General features: G+C 44.2%; 1 protein-coding gene across 1 annotated transcript in view; it reads right to left on the reverse strand.

Moving 5' to 3' along the window:
* Positions 1 to 774: 774 nt before the first annotated feature.
* LOC141076408 (uncharacterized) overlaps positions 775 to 12,589 on the reverse strand; it is an 85,845-nt gene continuing 74,030 nt past the window's right edge. Inside the window, exon 2 of the mRNA XM_073563859.1 lies at positions 775 to 2,237. Coding sequence (XP_073419960.1) covers positions 876 to 2,237 — 1,362 coding nt within the window. The 3' untranslated portion in view covers positions 775 to 875. The remainder of the gene's footprint in view (positions 2,238 to 12,589) is intronic.

Here is a 12,589-nt window from a genome sequence, read left to right on the forward strand (position 1 = left end):
GTTTTTTTTGTCTAGTCTCGCTTGAATATAGATCAATATTAAATAGTCACCTGATGACGCCTTTGGTGATCACAATGAAACACGTAGAAATAAGAGGCTTGGAGAGTGAGTGTATATGTCACCTCACCCTATATACTGAGATGTGTGGTATATGTTTTTTTCTATTAGTCACCTACTGACTAACATTCAGGGGGTGAATTATGGGTATAGTTTTACATTTGGAATTAATAAAGTTTAGTTTTATCCTTTTGTCAGCAAACATGAGGAATGACAAGAGACAACCCATTTAAGAAGATTCAATTTTGGTTAAAACTATTCCAACACTATGAAAATAGAAAAAGGCTTCTCCCCTATGTGACGTTTCTGATGTTTATTAACAGCTGATTTCCAAGTAAAATATTTCCCACATTAAGAAAATGAAAAAGGCTTCTTTCATGTTTGACTGCTCTGATGTCTAACAAGAAGCGCTTTCCGGTTAAAATATTTCACACATTCTAAACAGCAAAAAGGCTTCTCCCCTGTGTGAGTTCTATGGTGAGATGGCTCAGTGGTTAGCACTGCAGCCTTGCAGCGCTGTAGTCCTGGGTTCAACTCCCACCAAGGACAACATCTGCAAGGAGTTTTTATGTTCTCCTCATGTTTACGTGGGTTTCCTCACACATTCCAAAGACTAGATAGGTAATTTACATTGTAAGCCCTATTGGGAACAGTGATGATAATGTGTGCAAACTGTAAAGGGCTGCGGTATATGTTAGCCCTATATAAAAATAAATATTATTAGTTAGATTCCATTTCTGGTTAAAATATTTCCCATATTATGAACAGCAAAAAGGCTTCTCCCCTGTGTGGGATCTCTGATGGTGATCAAGATTTATTTAACATTTAAGAGGTTTCTCCCCTCTGTGACTTATTTGGTGTGGAACAAGACTCCCTTTGTGGTTAAAACACTTTCCACATTCTGAACATGAAAAAGGCTTCTCCCCTGTGTGGGTTCTCTGGTGGATAACACAATCTGATTTATATGCAAAACGTTTCCCACATTCTGAACAGGAAAAAGGCTTCTCCCCTGTGTGAGTTCTCTGGTGAGTAACACAATCTGATTTATATGCAAAACATTTCCCACATTCTGAACAGGAAAAAGGCTTCTCCCCTGTGTGAGTTCTCTGGTGGGTAACAACATTTTTTTTCAGTGCAAAACATTTCCCACATTCTGAACATGAAAACGGCTTATCCCCTGTGTGTGTTCTCTGGTGAGTAAGAAGCACTGATTTCTGTTTAAAACATTTCCCACATTCTGAACAGGAAAAAGGCTTCTCCCCTGTGTGAGTTCTCTGGTGATTAACAATATATGATTTCTGTGTAAAACATTTCCCACATGCTGAACAGGAAAAAGGCTTCTCCCCTGTGTGAGTTCTCTTGTGGGTAACAAAATGTGATTTATGTGCAAAACATTTCCCACATTCTGAACAGGAAAAAGGCTTCTCCCCTGTGTGAGTTCTATTATGTTTAACTAAATATGATTTCTCGCTAAAACATTTCCCACATTCTGAACAAGAAAAAGGCTTCTCTCCTGTGTGAGTTCTATGGTGAGTAACAAAATGTGATTTCTGGTTAAAGCATTTCCCACATTCTGAACAGGAAAAAGGCTTCTCCCCTGTGTGAGTTCTCTGATGCTTAACACAATCTGATTTATTGTTAAAACATTTTCCACATTCTGAACATGAAAAAGGCTTCTCGCCTGTGTGGATTCTCTGGTGCTTAACACAATCTGATTTATTGTTAAAACATTTCCCACATTCTGAACAGGAAAAAGGCTTCTCCCCTGTGTGAGTTCTCTGGTGAGTAGCAAATTCTGATTTCCAGTTAAAACATTTCCCACATTCTGAACAGGAAAAGGGCTTCTCCCCTGTGTGAGCTCTTTGGTGTCTAACAAAATATGATTTCTCATTAAAACATTTCTCACATTCTGAACATGAAAATGACTTATTTACTTTAGGAGCAGTTTGTTTTTTATTGCCTCTTTTGTGTCTTTGATTTTCCTTAGTAGTCAGTAAAGAATCAGAAGATGGGACCTGTTTCATAGGATCAGATGACAGATCTTTGCTGTGAATGGATGATGATATATCTGGAGTAATAACAATCACTTCAGTTGTATCTTGTAGGATCTCAAGATCATCAGATTTAAAAATTGAAGATGTCAGCTGTCCCTCTGATCTCCTGGTACAGTCATCTGCTAAGATAGAAAACAATTATTATTTATTAATAAAATATCCTTGAGTTTTATATTTTTGAACATTTCTATTTAAACTGTCCATAAAAATGGCAAGCTATGTAAAAAAACTTTAATTTTTACCAAGACAAAGACTGTTCACAGTCTAATAGAAAACCTTGTTGGATGATCAGTAGTGTGCGGTGTTCAACTGTTGGTTCATTCTGCCTCCCAAATATCAAATAAAAAGAAACCAATCAATGTTATGTAGGCGAAAATAATACCAATTCTCATCTCACAAAAAACAAGTCCCCACTCAGGTCCATCATCTGTCAGTGGAAAAACAGAGGTTCCCGCACTATTAGTGGCTCAAATGCTGTTGAAAAGCAACAAGGTTTCTATAAACCAATCCAGCAAAATCCGCTCTCACTTCGGAGTCTTGCAGTGTGCGCAAACAACATTTAGGATTCCTGTATTTACTAATATTATAGTGAGAAGAACCCACTTAATTTGCGGTGTCTCCTGGAGCACAATCTGGGCACTATGTGCTGGGTAAGAAAATGGCAAATGTGTAATTTTCACTCTCCAACATCCACTGTGTGTTAATTTCTGGAAAGTTGCTCTGGAGTAAAAATATTCACTCCTCCTACACACGTGGTCTAAATTGATGTTACCCTTCATTTGATGACAGAAAAACCCACAATGGTGACAGAAATAACTTGAATCTGACAAAAGTAACAATAAATAAAAAATCTATGAAAATTAATAAATGAAAGTCAGACATTGCTTTCAACCAGGCTTCCACACATTAAATAGGCCTGGACAGAAATGATGATACCCTGAAAATAATGTGACAAAAGGGACATGTTAAATCGCGATGTGTCCACTAATACAGCGCTGTTCTCCTCTGGTTCAGTCCTCTGTGCTCAGCTTGCGGCTTGTGTATTTGTCTCCTGCTGTGACCGTGGCCCGTTTACTGACTACTCTTGTGTCTTCTGATTCTGTATTCTGTCCTTCTGGTTCTGACCCAGCTACCTGACTATTCTTCTTGCCATCTAACTCCACAGAATAGCAGGTAACACCATGGTCCAAGCCTAGGGGTCCCAGTGCAAGTCCAGATCCATGTAAGGGTGTTATAGGGCGATGAGCAAGGCAATCCTTGGGATATGGAAAGCAGAGAAGATAGAGCCAAGCATGTTCATGGTGGACATCTTTTGAGCTGCCAGGTGACCACGAACAGTGCTCCCAATACATTGTGTCTGCAAACTATTCCAGCTAGATCTGCATTCAAAACGCTAAATGGCGCTCCTTCCCTCCTGAACACTGCCATGTGCCCAGACAGTAGTGTACAACCGTATGTAGGGTACAGTGCGAAGCTGGAAAATAATTTGTAAGATCCATTTGTTTTCTATTATCCTTTGTGAATAATTTATCACCACATAAAGTGACACACGTCAGATATTAATAATGGGGTCTGATTAAGAACACAAAACTGGCTGCAGGAAGAGGTTAAATCAGAGGATTTTGGACACTACTGTAATCAAACACTGTGACTATAGACAATAACATCTACTGAAATGATCAAACTCCACAGTCTCCATCAGTAATAAATGAGCAGCTAGTGGTGAAACCTCTCTGGGGTAATTAGAGTATGGGGCTCGGTGACCTCACAATCTAAACTATCGTAAGATCCAATATTTTCTGTCAGATGAGTTTCATGAAGAAATATTACACATTTATAGAGAACTGTGTATAATAGTGCAGAGCGGAGATGTCTTAAAGGGAACCTGTCAGCAGGATTGTGCTCAGTAACCTACAGACACTGTCAGGTCAGCGCCGTTATACTGATTACAGTGATACCTGGTGATGAAATCCGTCTTGTGGTTGTTGTGTAATCTGTATTTGTAGTTTTCAGTTAATGAGATTCTCGTGCTCTGAGGCGGGGCTGTGGGTGGGGCTGTGGGCGGGGCTTTATGTGGTGCGCTGATTACATATTCATCTGTATTGGCTTATGACAGGTTGCTGACTTCTCACTGACCTGCCCCCATTATTACATAATGCATATAATAGCATTGATATTATTGGTGATAATGCCTATAATATTGTGGCTATTGTGAGGCTTAGAAAAAAATTACATCCAGCAAAATGTCACCGGCGATGGCGGCGCCTGCACAGTAGCATCTATAAGTAAGAGATAGAGGCTACTGGACAGGGGCCGCTGGTGACATTTTGCTGGATGTAATTTTTTTTCTAACCTCACAATAGCCACAATATTATATGCCCCCCCGAGGAAGCGGTATTTTCACCGCGAAACACGTGTTGGGGTGCACAAATCAGCGCTCTCTTTGCACCAGGACATGATGGGTATGTCCATACAATGATATTTCTCTTCCCCTTCGTTTGGGCATCTGTGCAATAGATATAATACACAGTGCTGGTCGTTTTTCTGCCTGGATTGTACTGCACTCGCTACTGCGGGGACGCTGGTCCACTGGTGATGTCTTATTGCCCCCCTTATGATATGCTGCATTTTCAGATTATATTGTCCACAGCGAATTAGATATCAGTGGGGGTCATACTCATTGCCACAGCACTAGAGATTCATACTGCCAGGGTCTAGTGCCATAGACTTCTGTGGATTAACTCTTTTCAGTGCAGACTCCCCAGCACTTTTTACCTGCACTAATCCATTTCCCTTACAAAGGGCCTGAGTGCTTTTCACATGATAACAAATTTATTTGTTGCTGATTTGTCTGTCTCAGTGGGCTTCGGGCATTCATTTATTGCCTTTTTATTATCCTATCATGATTGTTCTGTTACTCTATATGTGCCTGTTGTTTGTCAATAAAATTTTGCACTGCTTTAGATCTGGACTCCAGCATTCTCTTGTTTCTTTCCAATTTAGTGGGAGCCGTCTCTGCTGATTGAAACTACATGAGGCATAATTCTTGTACTTACAGTAATGGACTAAAAATGCTTCTTTGGAGAATTTTCTTTATATCAATCATAAAAGGGAAGTTTGGCCAGAAAGACTGGACCTGGTCTTGTAGGGACCATGAGACATTCAGCAGCACAAAAGGGAGAGAAGAGTCATCCGATAAGATCTCAGGGATCTAGGAAGCCAACAGCATCATTACCCTCTGCTTTCTCTTACAGGCCCAGCATAATACCTTTCTTCAAGTGATTTTCTATATTCTCAGCACATTCTACGTACGCTGTCATTTGGCTTTATAGTTACAGATCTGGGCAGGTAACGGTCAGCGTCTTCTAATACCAAGTGGAACCTCCACGTTGTAAGTTCAATAGAAAAGGGCTTTCAATGCCCAAAGTAAGCTAGTAACATAGTTTTGAAGGCTGAAGGAAGACCTTATGTCCATCTAGTTCAGCCTATTTTTAGTGCAGCTGTTCTGCATTGTTGATCCTGGGGAAGGCAAAAAACCCACAGAGTAGAAGCCAATTTTCTCCATAGGGAAAAAAATTCCTTCCCCTAAGCTGGGTCAACCATCTACCTATAATATTCTGTTATTCGTAACCTTCTATACTGTTACTCACAAAAAAAGCCTCCATTCCTTTCTTAAATTCATTCAGTGAGTTGGCCATCACCACTTCCTCAGGAAGAGAATTCCAGAGCCTCACTGCTCTTACCGTGAAGAACCCTCTTCTGTGCTGGTGCAGAAATTGCCTTTCCTCCAAACGAAGAGAATGCCCCCTTGTTCTTGTCACAATCCTTGGTACAAACAGTTCATTGGAGAGATCTCTGTATTGCCCTCTGATATACTTGTACATATGTATTAGGTCTCGCCTAAGTCTTCTCTTTTCTAGAGTAAATATGTGGCGCCCCTGAGGGTTCAGTCGCCACAGAGGTACTGCACCTCCTCCTGAGGTGTGGTACCCCACCATCCAGGTAAGGTGGAGACACCTGACCACACTCCAACACCTGCATCCCACACAACATAGTAGTGTAGCAAAGCACCTTTGGTGGCTCCCTGCTTGGAACACGAAGAGTGCTGGGAGGTGGGTGGAGTTTAGTCTGCACCAAAGAGCGGGGAAGATAGGATTCAGGAGCAGTTGGTGAGAGGACCGCATCACGGTCTGGGACAGGTCCTGCTTAAGCACTGGTCCCTATTTATATACATATAACATTAATGATATATAATTAAGATATACTCTTGGGCCGTTTACTATATGGGGGCTGCATTTTCGGGTAAGCACCTTGTTTCCTCCCCTTACTTTAACTCTTTGGAATTATTCCGTTATGGCACATTAGGAGTTAAATTAGATATTATTGAGGGGGTGCTTTTGAGCAGGTTTTGCTGATTCACTTATTGCCATCCTATATATGTTTTGGAGGAGTGACATTTAATACTGTATATTTTGAGATACTGGTCACTTTTATAATGTCATCTGTATTTAGTGGATTTTTCCATTAATACCATGGGCACACGTTCCAATTTTTGGTGTCTTTTGTAATGCATTGTCTAATTGTCTGTTTTTAATATTTGTATTGTATTAATAAATATATATTTCGATTTAAATGAGCTCCTGCATTCCTCTTGTTTATCAAGATATGATGTTTTCGGTTGGAACTTTCCAGAAAAATCCGGCATTCTATGACATTGAAAACTGCCAGCCTGGCAGTGGGGCTGCAGCCCCCTCTCTTCCCCTTCTGAGTTACATGGTACACTGTAGTAGTTTCCCTTCCCCCCAAGTGCTATAAACCAGGACACTTCCTGTCACACCATTTGGCTTCTCTCAGCCTCAACTGAAAGAAAAAAAAAAAAGTGCGGGAAAAGGGTCTTTGTCTGAAATCAAGGTTAGATGTAAACCTTTAAGAGGCTGCCCTGCGAAAACCGTACAAAGTAGAGATATGAAAATCATCTTTTGGTAATCTGAGCGGTCCCAGCTCCGCTACAGTGTCACTTCCGCAGTTCTAACATGTCCAGACCCTGAGATATGATTTGCTCCCAAATGGACGGTCATATCGCATAGATGTTTGATGTTTTCTTGATGGGCTCATTACGCTGGGAAACATGATACCACTGATGAGTCCATACCAGCTTCTCCCATAAAGTTATAGCTAATCTAAGTTTTGCAGCCAAATTATAACTTGGATGAGAGAGGTGGGATTAACCCAGAATGCACCTCTCTGCGATGTGACATCGCAGAGTCTATAAGGCATTCCCTTGGCAAAACCAGCAGAGGAGGGCTCCAATCCTCATGCTGACAAGAACTCCAGATGAGTGGAGATGGTGGCTCCGCCTTCTTTCTCCGCCGCATGGTTTTGCCTAAAGAGCCATGAACAACCGTGAGTGTACTTTCTATGTTCATCCATCTTTTATTTTATATTTGTAACTGTACATAATTAATGTCTCATCTTTTTAGCAACTTATCTGTAATCACTGTCCTCTTTCGGAAAATAAATGATTTGATATTTAGTCTGCCTCCATGCTCTAAGAATCGAACTATACGCCTTTGATAGATAATCGCTACTAATTCAAGGGGTTTGCCACGGACCCTCTTAATTTAACACTGTGAATTAAGTAACTGTGACTGGTGGCAGCGCGTTGTGTACGGCTATTGCGGCTTGCTGGCAGTACAGAAGGGTCTTATATTGCTGAATGAGGGGCTGCGGCCACAGCATTGATAATTCCCTTACTGCAGAAGCCTAATTGCCGGTTCACAACAGGCAGCCCGTCCGGCGACCAATTATCCTAGGTGCAGTTCCCTGACTGACCTGAGGGTAAGGGGGGTGCCGGAGAGCTGCGAGTTCCGAAGTGGAACTGAGGAAGTGGGATGTACATAAATCCCCGCAGTACTTAGAAGATTGATAGCAGTGGTGGGGCACCCAAAATACTCCCCTGCGGCAAATTGTAGAGCGAGATTAGCTTGCTGGATATTTTTGGTCACATGGTGCCAGTGGTGGGATAACTAAGATAAGCCCCCCCACTGTGCCTGTGATAGCCGTGTGCCGGCAGTGTGTCTCGTCCCTCTGTCCGCTGATACACCCCCGTCAGTGGTGGGACTGTGACATAGTGGTGACACAGGGTCCGCTGTCCATCGCGTTTTGGTGGTAGCGGGACCCCCGTCAGTCGCCGTATCGGACGAGCAGCGGTGGGCTGTTCGTCACATATTGGTGGCAGCGGTGGGATAACTACCGCTGTTCATCACATATTGGTGGCAGAGCGGTGGGATAATCCTAGAGCATTAGTGATTTGGTTTGAGCAATCATTCCTCTCACTAAAAACCTACACGGTTCCTGCGGGAATCCTGCATCATAGGTTTTGGAGAACAGACTCAGTGGTTACTAGTCCTGAGACATTAGTGAGTACTTGCAAGTATCCCCTCCCGTTTCTTCGTTTTTCTTTTCTATCTTTTATTTGGCAACCATGGCGCAGATGAGAGTGGAGTGGTATCAGCAGCAGAAAAAGGACACCCTTACTGGGTTATGCCGTACTGAGGCATAGACGCCGCAGGCGGAACCAAAGATCAAATGATCGCGGGTCTAGTGCAGCTGGACAACGACCAGAATCCAGCGGGCGCAGACGTTGGCCCAAGTGGCAATGGGGTTGCAGCAGAGGCTCCACTCATGAGCGCTGGCCCCACATTCAATCAGAGCACGCTGGACCCCTACCTGCAAGAGGCCTTGGACGCACTCCCTGCCGAAGACAGTGAGGCACGGGGGAGGCTGATCCAGCAATATCGGCAGGAGGCCCAAGCCGAGCGCCAGGCCCAGGCTGAGAGAGCCGAGCGAGAGGCGGAGAGAGCTGAGCGCCAAGCTGAGGCTCAGAGAGCCCATGAGCTGGAGATGCTCCGACAAGGGGGGCATACCCCCACAGCCCGAAGCGGTGAGCCCAGCAGCGTCCAGACTCCTAAACCCCGGCCAGAGCATTTTCCCGTGATGGAAAAGGACGGGGACTTGGACACGTTTCTGCGAGCCTTTGAGAAAGCCTGCAGACAGTACCGACTGCCCGAAGACCAATGGGCCAGGTACTAGACCCCAGGGCTAAAAGGTAAAGCTCTGGGGGCGTTTGCTTCTCTTCCGCAAGCGCATGATGATGACTATCGCGCCATAAAGGAGGCGCTGATCGCCAAATATCGGCTGACACCTGAGGTATATCGAAAGAAGTTCCGACACCTCCAACGTGGCCCACATGATAGCTACAGTGATGTAGTGCAAGGACTCAGGACCCACTTTGACCAGTGGATCCATGGACTGTCGGTTGAATCCTTTGAGCAGCTACGGGACCTGATGATCAAAGACCAGTTCCTGCATCTCTGCCCAACGGTGGGCTGTTCGTCACATATTGGTGGCAGCGGTGGGAAAACTACCCCTGTTCATCACATCCATCGACTCGTACGTCTGTTATTCTATCTGGCCTGTTGCTTAAAATTAAGTCCAGAAGGGCCGTCCCTCTAGTTGGGCCCTGCACAAGTGGTGACAGATAATTATCCTTGGACACTGACAGAAATTGGTTTCCTTTCTGAGATACGCAGGTTTCAGTTTCCCAATCTATGTCATTTGAACAGTTTTGGATGGCGGAGAATGTGGTGGTCTAGAGGCAAAATGGTGATCATGGTAATACGGCCGGACTACACCACCGATAAAGCAGCCACAGCCGGTGACTGAGAGGAATCTGTGACTTCTCTGCATTCAGTGGTTACTACTCACCTGGGTAGTCATATGTGGGAATTTCCTCTTTACACCACTCATCATCTCTCACATATGTCTCTGTAGTATTAATATGGGTCAGATCTTCACCCTGAAACAAATATTGTAAAAGTCACCGACAGATGGAGAAGTCCCATCTATGATCAGCTCTAATCCTGCCATCTCCACCGTTCTCATTACACAAGTATAAAACATATAATACTGGTGGATAAAACAAGACTGAGCACAAGACCTTCACAGCCATCTACACATCATAGGGGAGATCTCCTGACACCTTCTCTCCATCTACCTGATGATCCTGAGGAGCACTGGGATCTTCTTGCTTACAGTCCTGTGGAAGAAGAGGACGAGGACATCTTTCTGGTGTTGTCCTCTTACTGGATAGATCTGGAGGAAACACATACAGGGACTGAATTCATTCTCTACATACAGATAATTATAGGCCATGTGTATTTAGTCCTGTCTATTACCTGGAGATGTGAGGGGCTGGGGAACCTCCATTATGACATTCTTGTACAGATCTCTGTGTCCTGCATATGGTGGAAGTAGCGGTGGACAGGGCGGACTGAGAGAGGGTTGATGATGGTGATGGAGTTGGTGTTCTTTCTGAAGGCCTAGAATCAGTCTTTCGTTGATATAACAGTGGGATTCCCTGACTGCTGTGGCCTTGCAATGACACCTCAACATTTGCTGCTGTGCTAACCGGTGGGCTTACAGTGGGGGAAACAATGTAGCGTTGCTGACTACCTTCGTTGTGATCAGTTGCACATGTGGCACTTGAGGTTTGGTGTTGTGTCCACGCTTGCAAGTGCATGCTGGTTAAATGTCTAAGCATGCAACTGGTATTCAAATTTTTCAGATTTTTCCCTCGGCTAAAGGTCTTTGCGCACTTCTTACAGATAACCTTGGCCTGATCATGAGGATTTTGTTCAAAAAAGTGCCACACTGCACTCTTCCTACTTTGGCAGACATTTTGCGGCCTAGCACGCTGTGATCTTTTGACCCTCTGGACAAGCTGTCCAGCAACTCTTTTGATGTTTGGAACCTGTCTTTGGAGTGCTCCGGGCCTGCCAGATAACAGCTGTTGCGATGTCGATGTCTGCTGTGGATGCTCCTCATCTGAGCTATTGGAAGCAGCACCCTCTTCCCCCAATGGATGCCAATCTGGGTCAACAACTGGGTCATCCATCACCTCCTCTTCTATGTCATGTGCACCTTCCTCTGTGTCACCGTGTATGGTGGTATAGTGTGCGGGAAGGGGCACCTGAGTCTCATCAGGGTCAGAATCTGGCTCTGTACACTGCGAGGACAATGTAGTGCTCTGAGTGAATGTACCAGCAGAATCATCCATCAGCGGCTGTGCATCAGTGCACTCCATGTCAGATTCATCTTGGCCTGGGTAATTCACCATTTCACTTGATAATCCAGGCATGGTATGTGAAAACAGCTCCATGGAGTAATCAGTAGTATGGCCTGCGTCATCCTTCGATCTTGGTTGGGGTGAAGGACACAAGGAAAGGTGTGGTTCATGAACATGAGCCTCCAATGACGACTCAGTGCTTTTACTTTTTACAACTGAAGAAGAGGAGGCGATAGAGCTGGAGGCTGAGTCAGCAATGTAAGACAAAACTTTTTCCTGATGCTCTGGCTTTAAAAGCGGTTTGCCAACTCCTAGAAAACTAAGCGTTCGAGGCCTTATGTAGCCAGACGATGACGCAGGCTCAACACCTCCTGCATTCGGTCCTATTTTGCTCTTGCCACTACCATGAGATCCACCACCAACACCATCATTACCAGCTGCCAACCCCCGCCCAATTCCACAGCCTCTTCCACCAGCCTTCCTCATTTTTGGTAGAAATGTAGGCAAAATCCAACAAACTATATACTATGTAAAACAAGGTGTCTATAGAACAGGGGAGATTTTGAATTTCTGCACACACTTTTGGACACTGGACACTTTTGGATTGTGTGAGGCTCACTGATATCTGAGCGCTATGTGACAGGCTCGATGGCACAGCTGTGACCTAAGTGACTAGAGAATAAGTGAGATTTTGAATCTCTGCACACACTTTTGGACACTGGACACTTTTGGATTGTGTGAGGCCCAATGAATATCTGAGCGCTATGTGACAAGCTCGATGGCACAGCTGTGACCTAAGTGACTAGAGGATAAGTGAGAGTTTGAATCTCTGCACACACTTTTGGACACTGGACACTTTTGGATTGTGTGAGGCCCAATGAATATCTGAGCGCTATGTGACAAGCTCGATGGCACAGCTGTGACCTAAGTGACTAGAGGATAAGTGAGAGTTTGAATCTCTGCACACACTTTTGGACACTGGACACTTTTGGATTGTGTGAGGCCCAATGAATATCTGAGCGCTATGTGACAAGCTCGATGGCACAGCTGTGACCTAAGTGACTAGAGGATAAGTGAGAGCTTGAATCTCTGCACACACTTTTGGACACTGGACACTTTTGGATTGTGTGAGGCCCAATGAATATCTGAGCGCTATGTGACAAGCTCGATGGCACAGCTGTGACCTAAGTGACTAGAGGATAAGTGAGAGTTTGAATCTCTGCACACACTTTTGGACACTGGACACTTTTGGATTGTGTGAGGCCCAATGAATATCTGAGCGCTATGTGACAGGCTCGATGGCACAGCTGTGACCAAAGTGACTAGAGAATAAGTGAGAGTTTGAATCTCT

Source organism: Dendrobates tinctorius, unplaced genomic scaffold (assembly GCF_039654945.1).
Source record: "Dendrobates tinctorius isolate UK_male_01 unplaced genomic scaffold, ASM3965494v1 ptg000404l, whole genome shotgun sequence".
Lineage (NCBI taxonomy): Eukaryota > Metazoa > Chordata > Amphibia > Anura > Dendrobatidae > Dendrobates > Dendrobates tinctorius.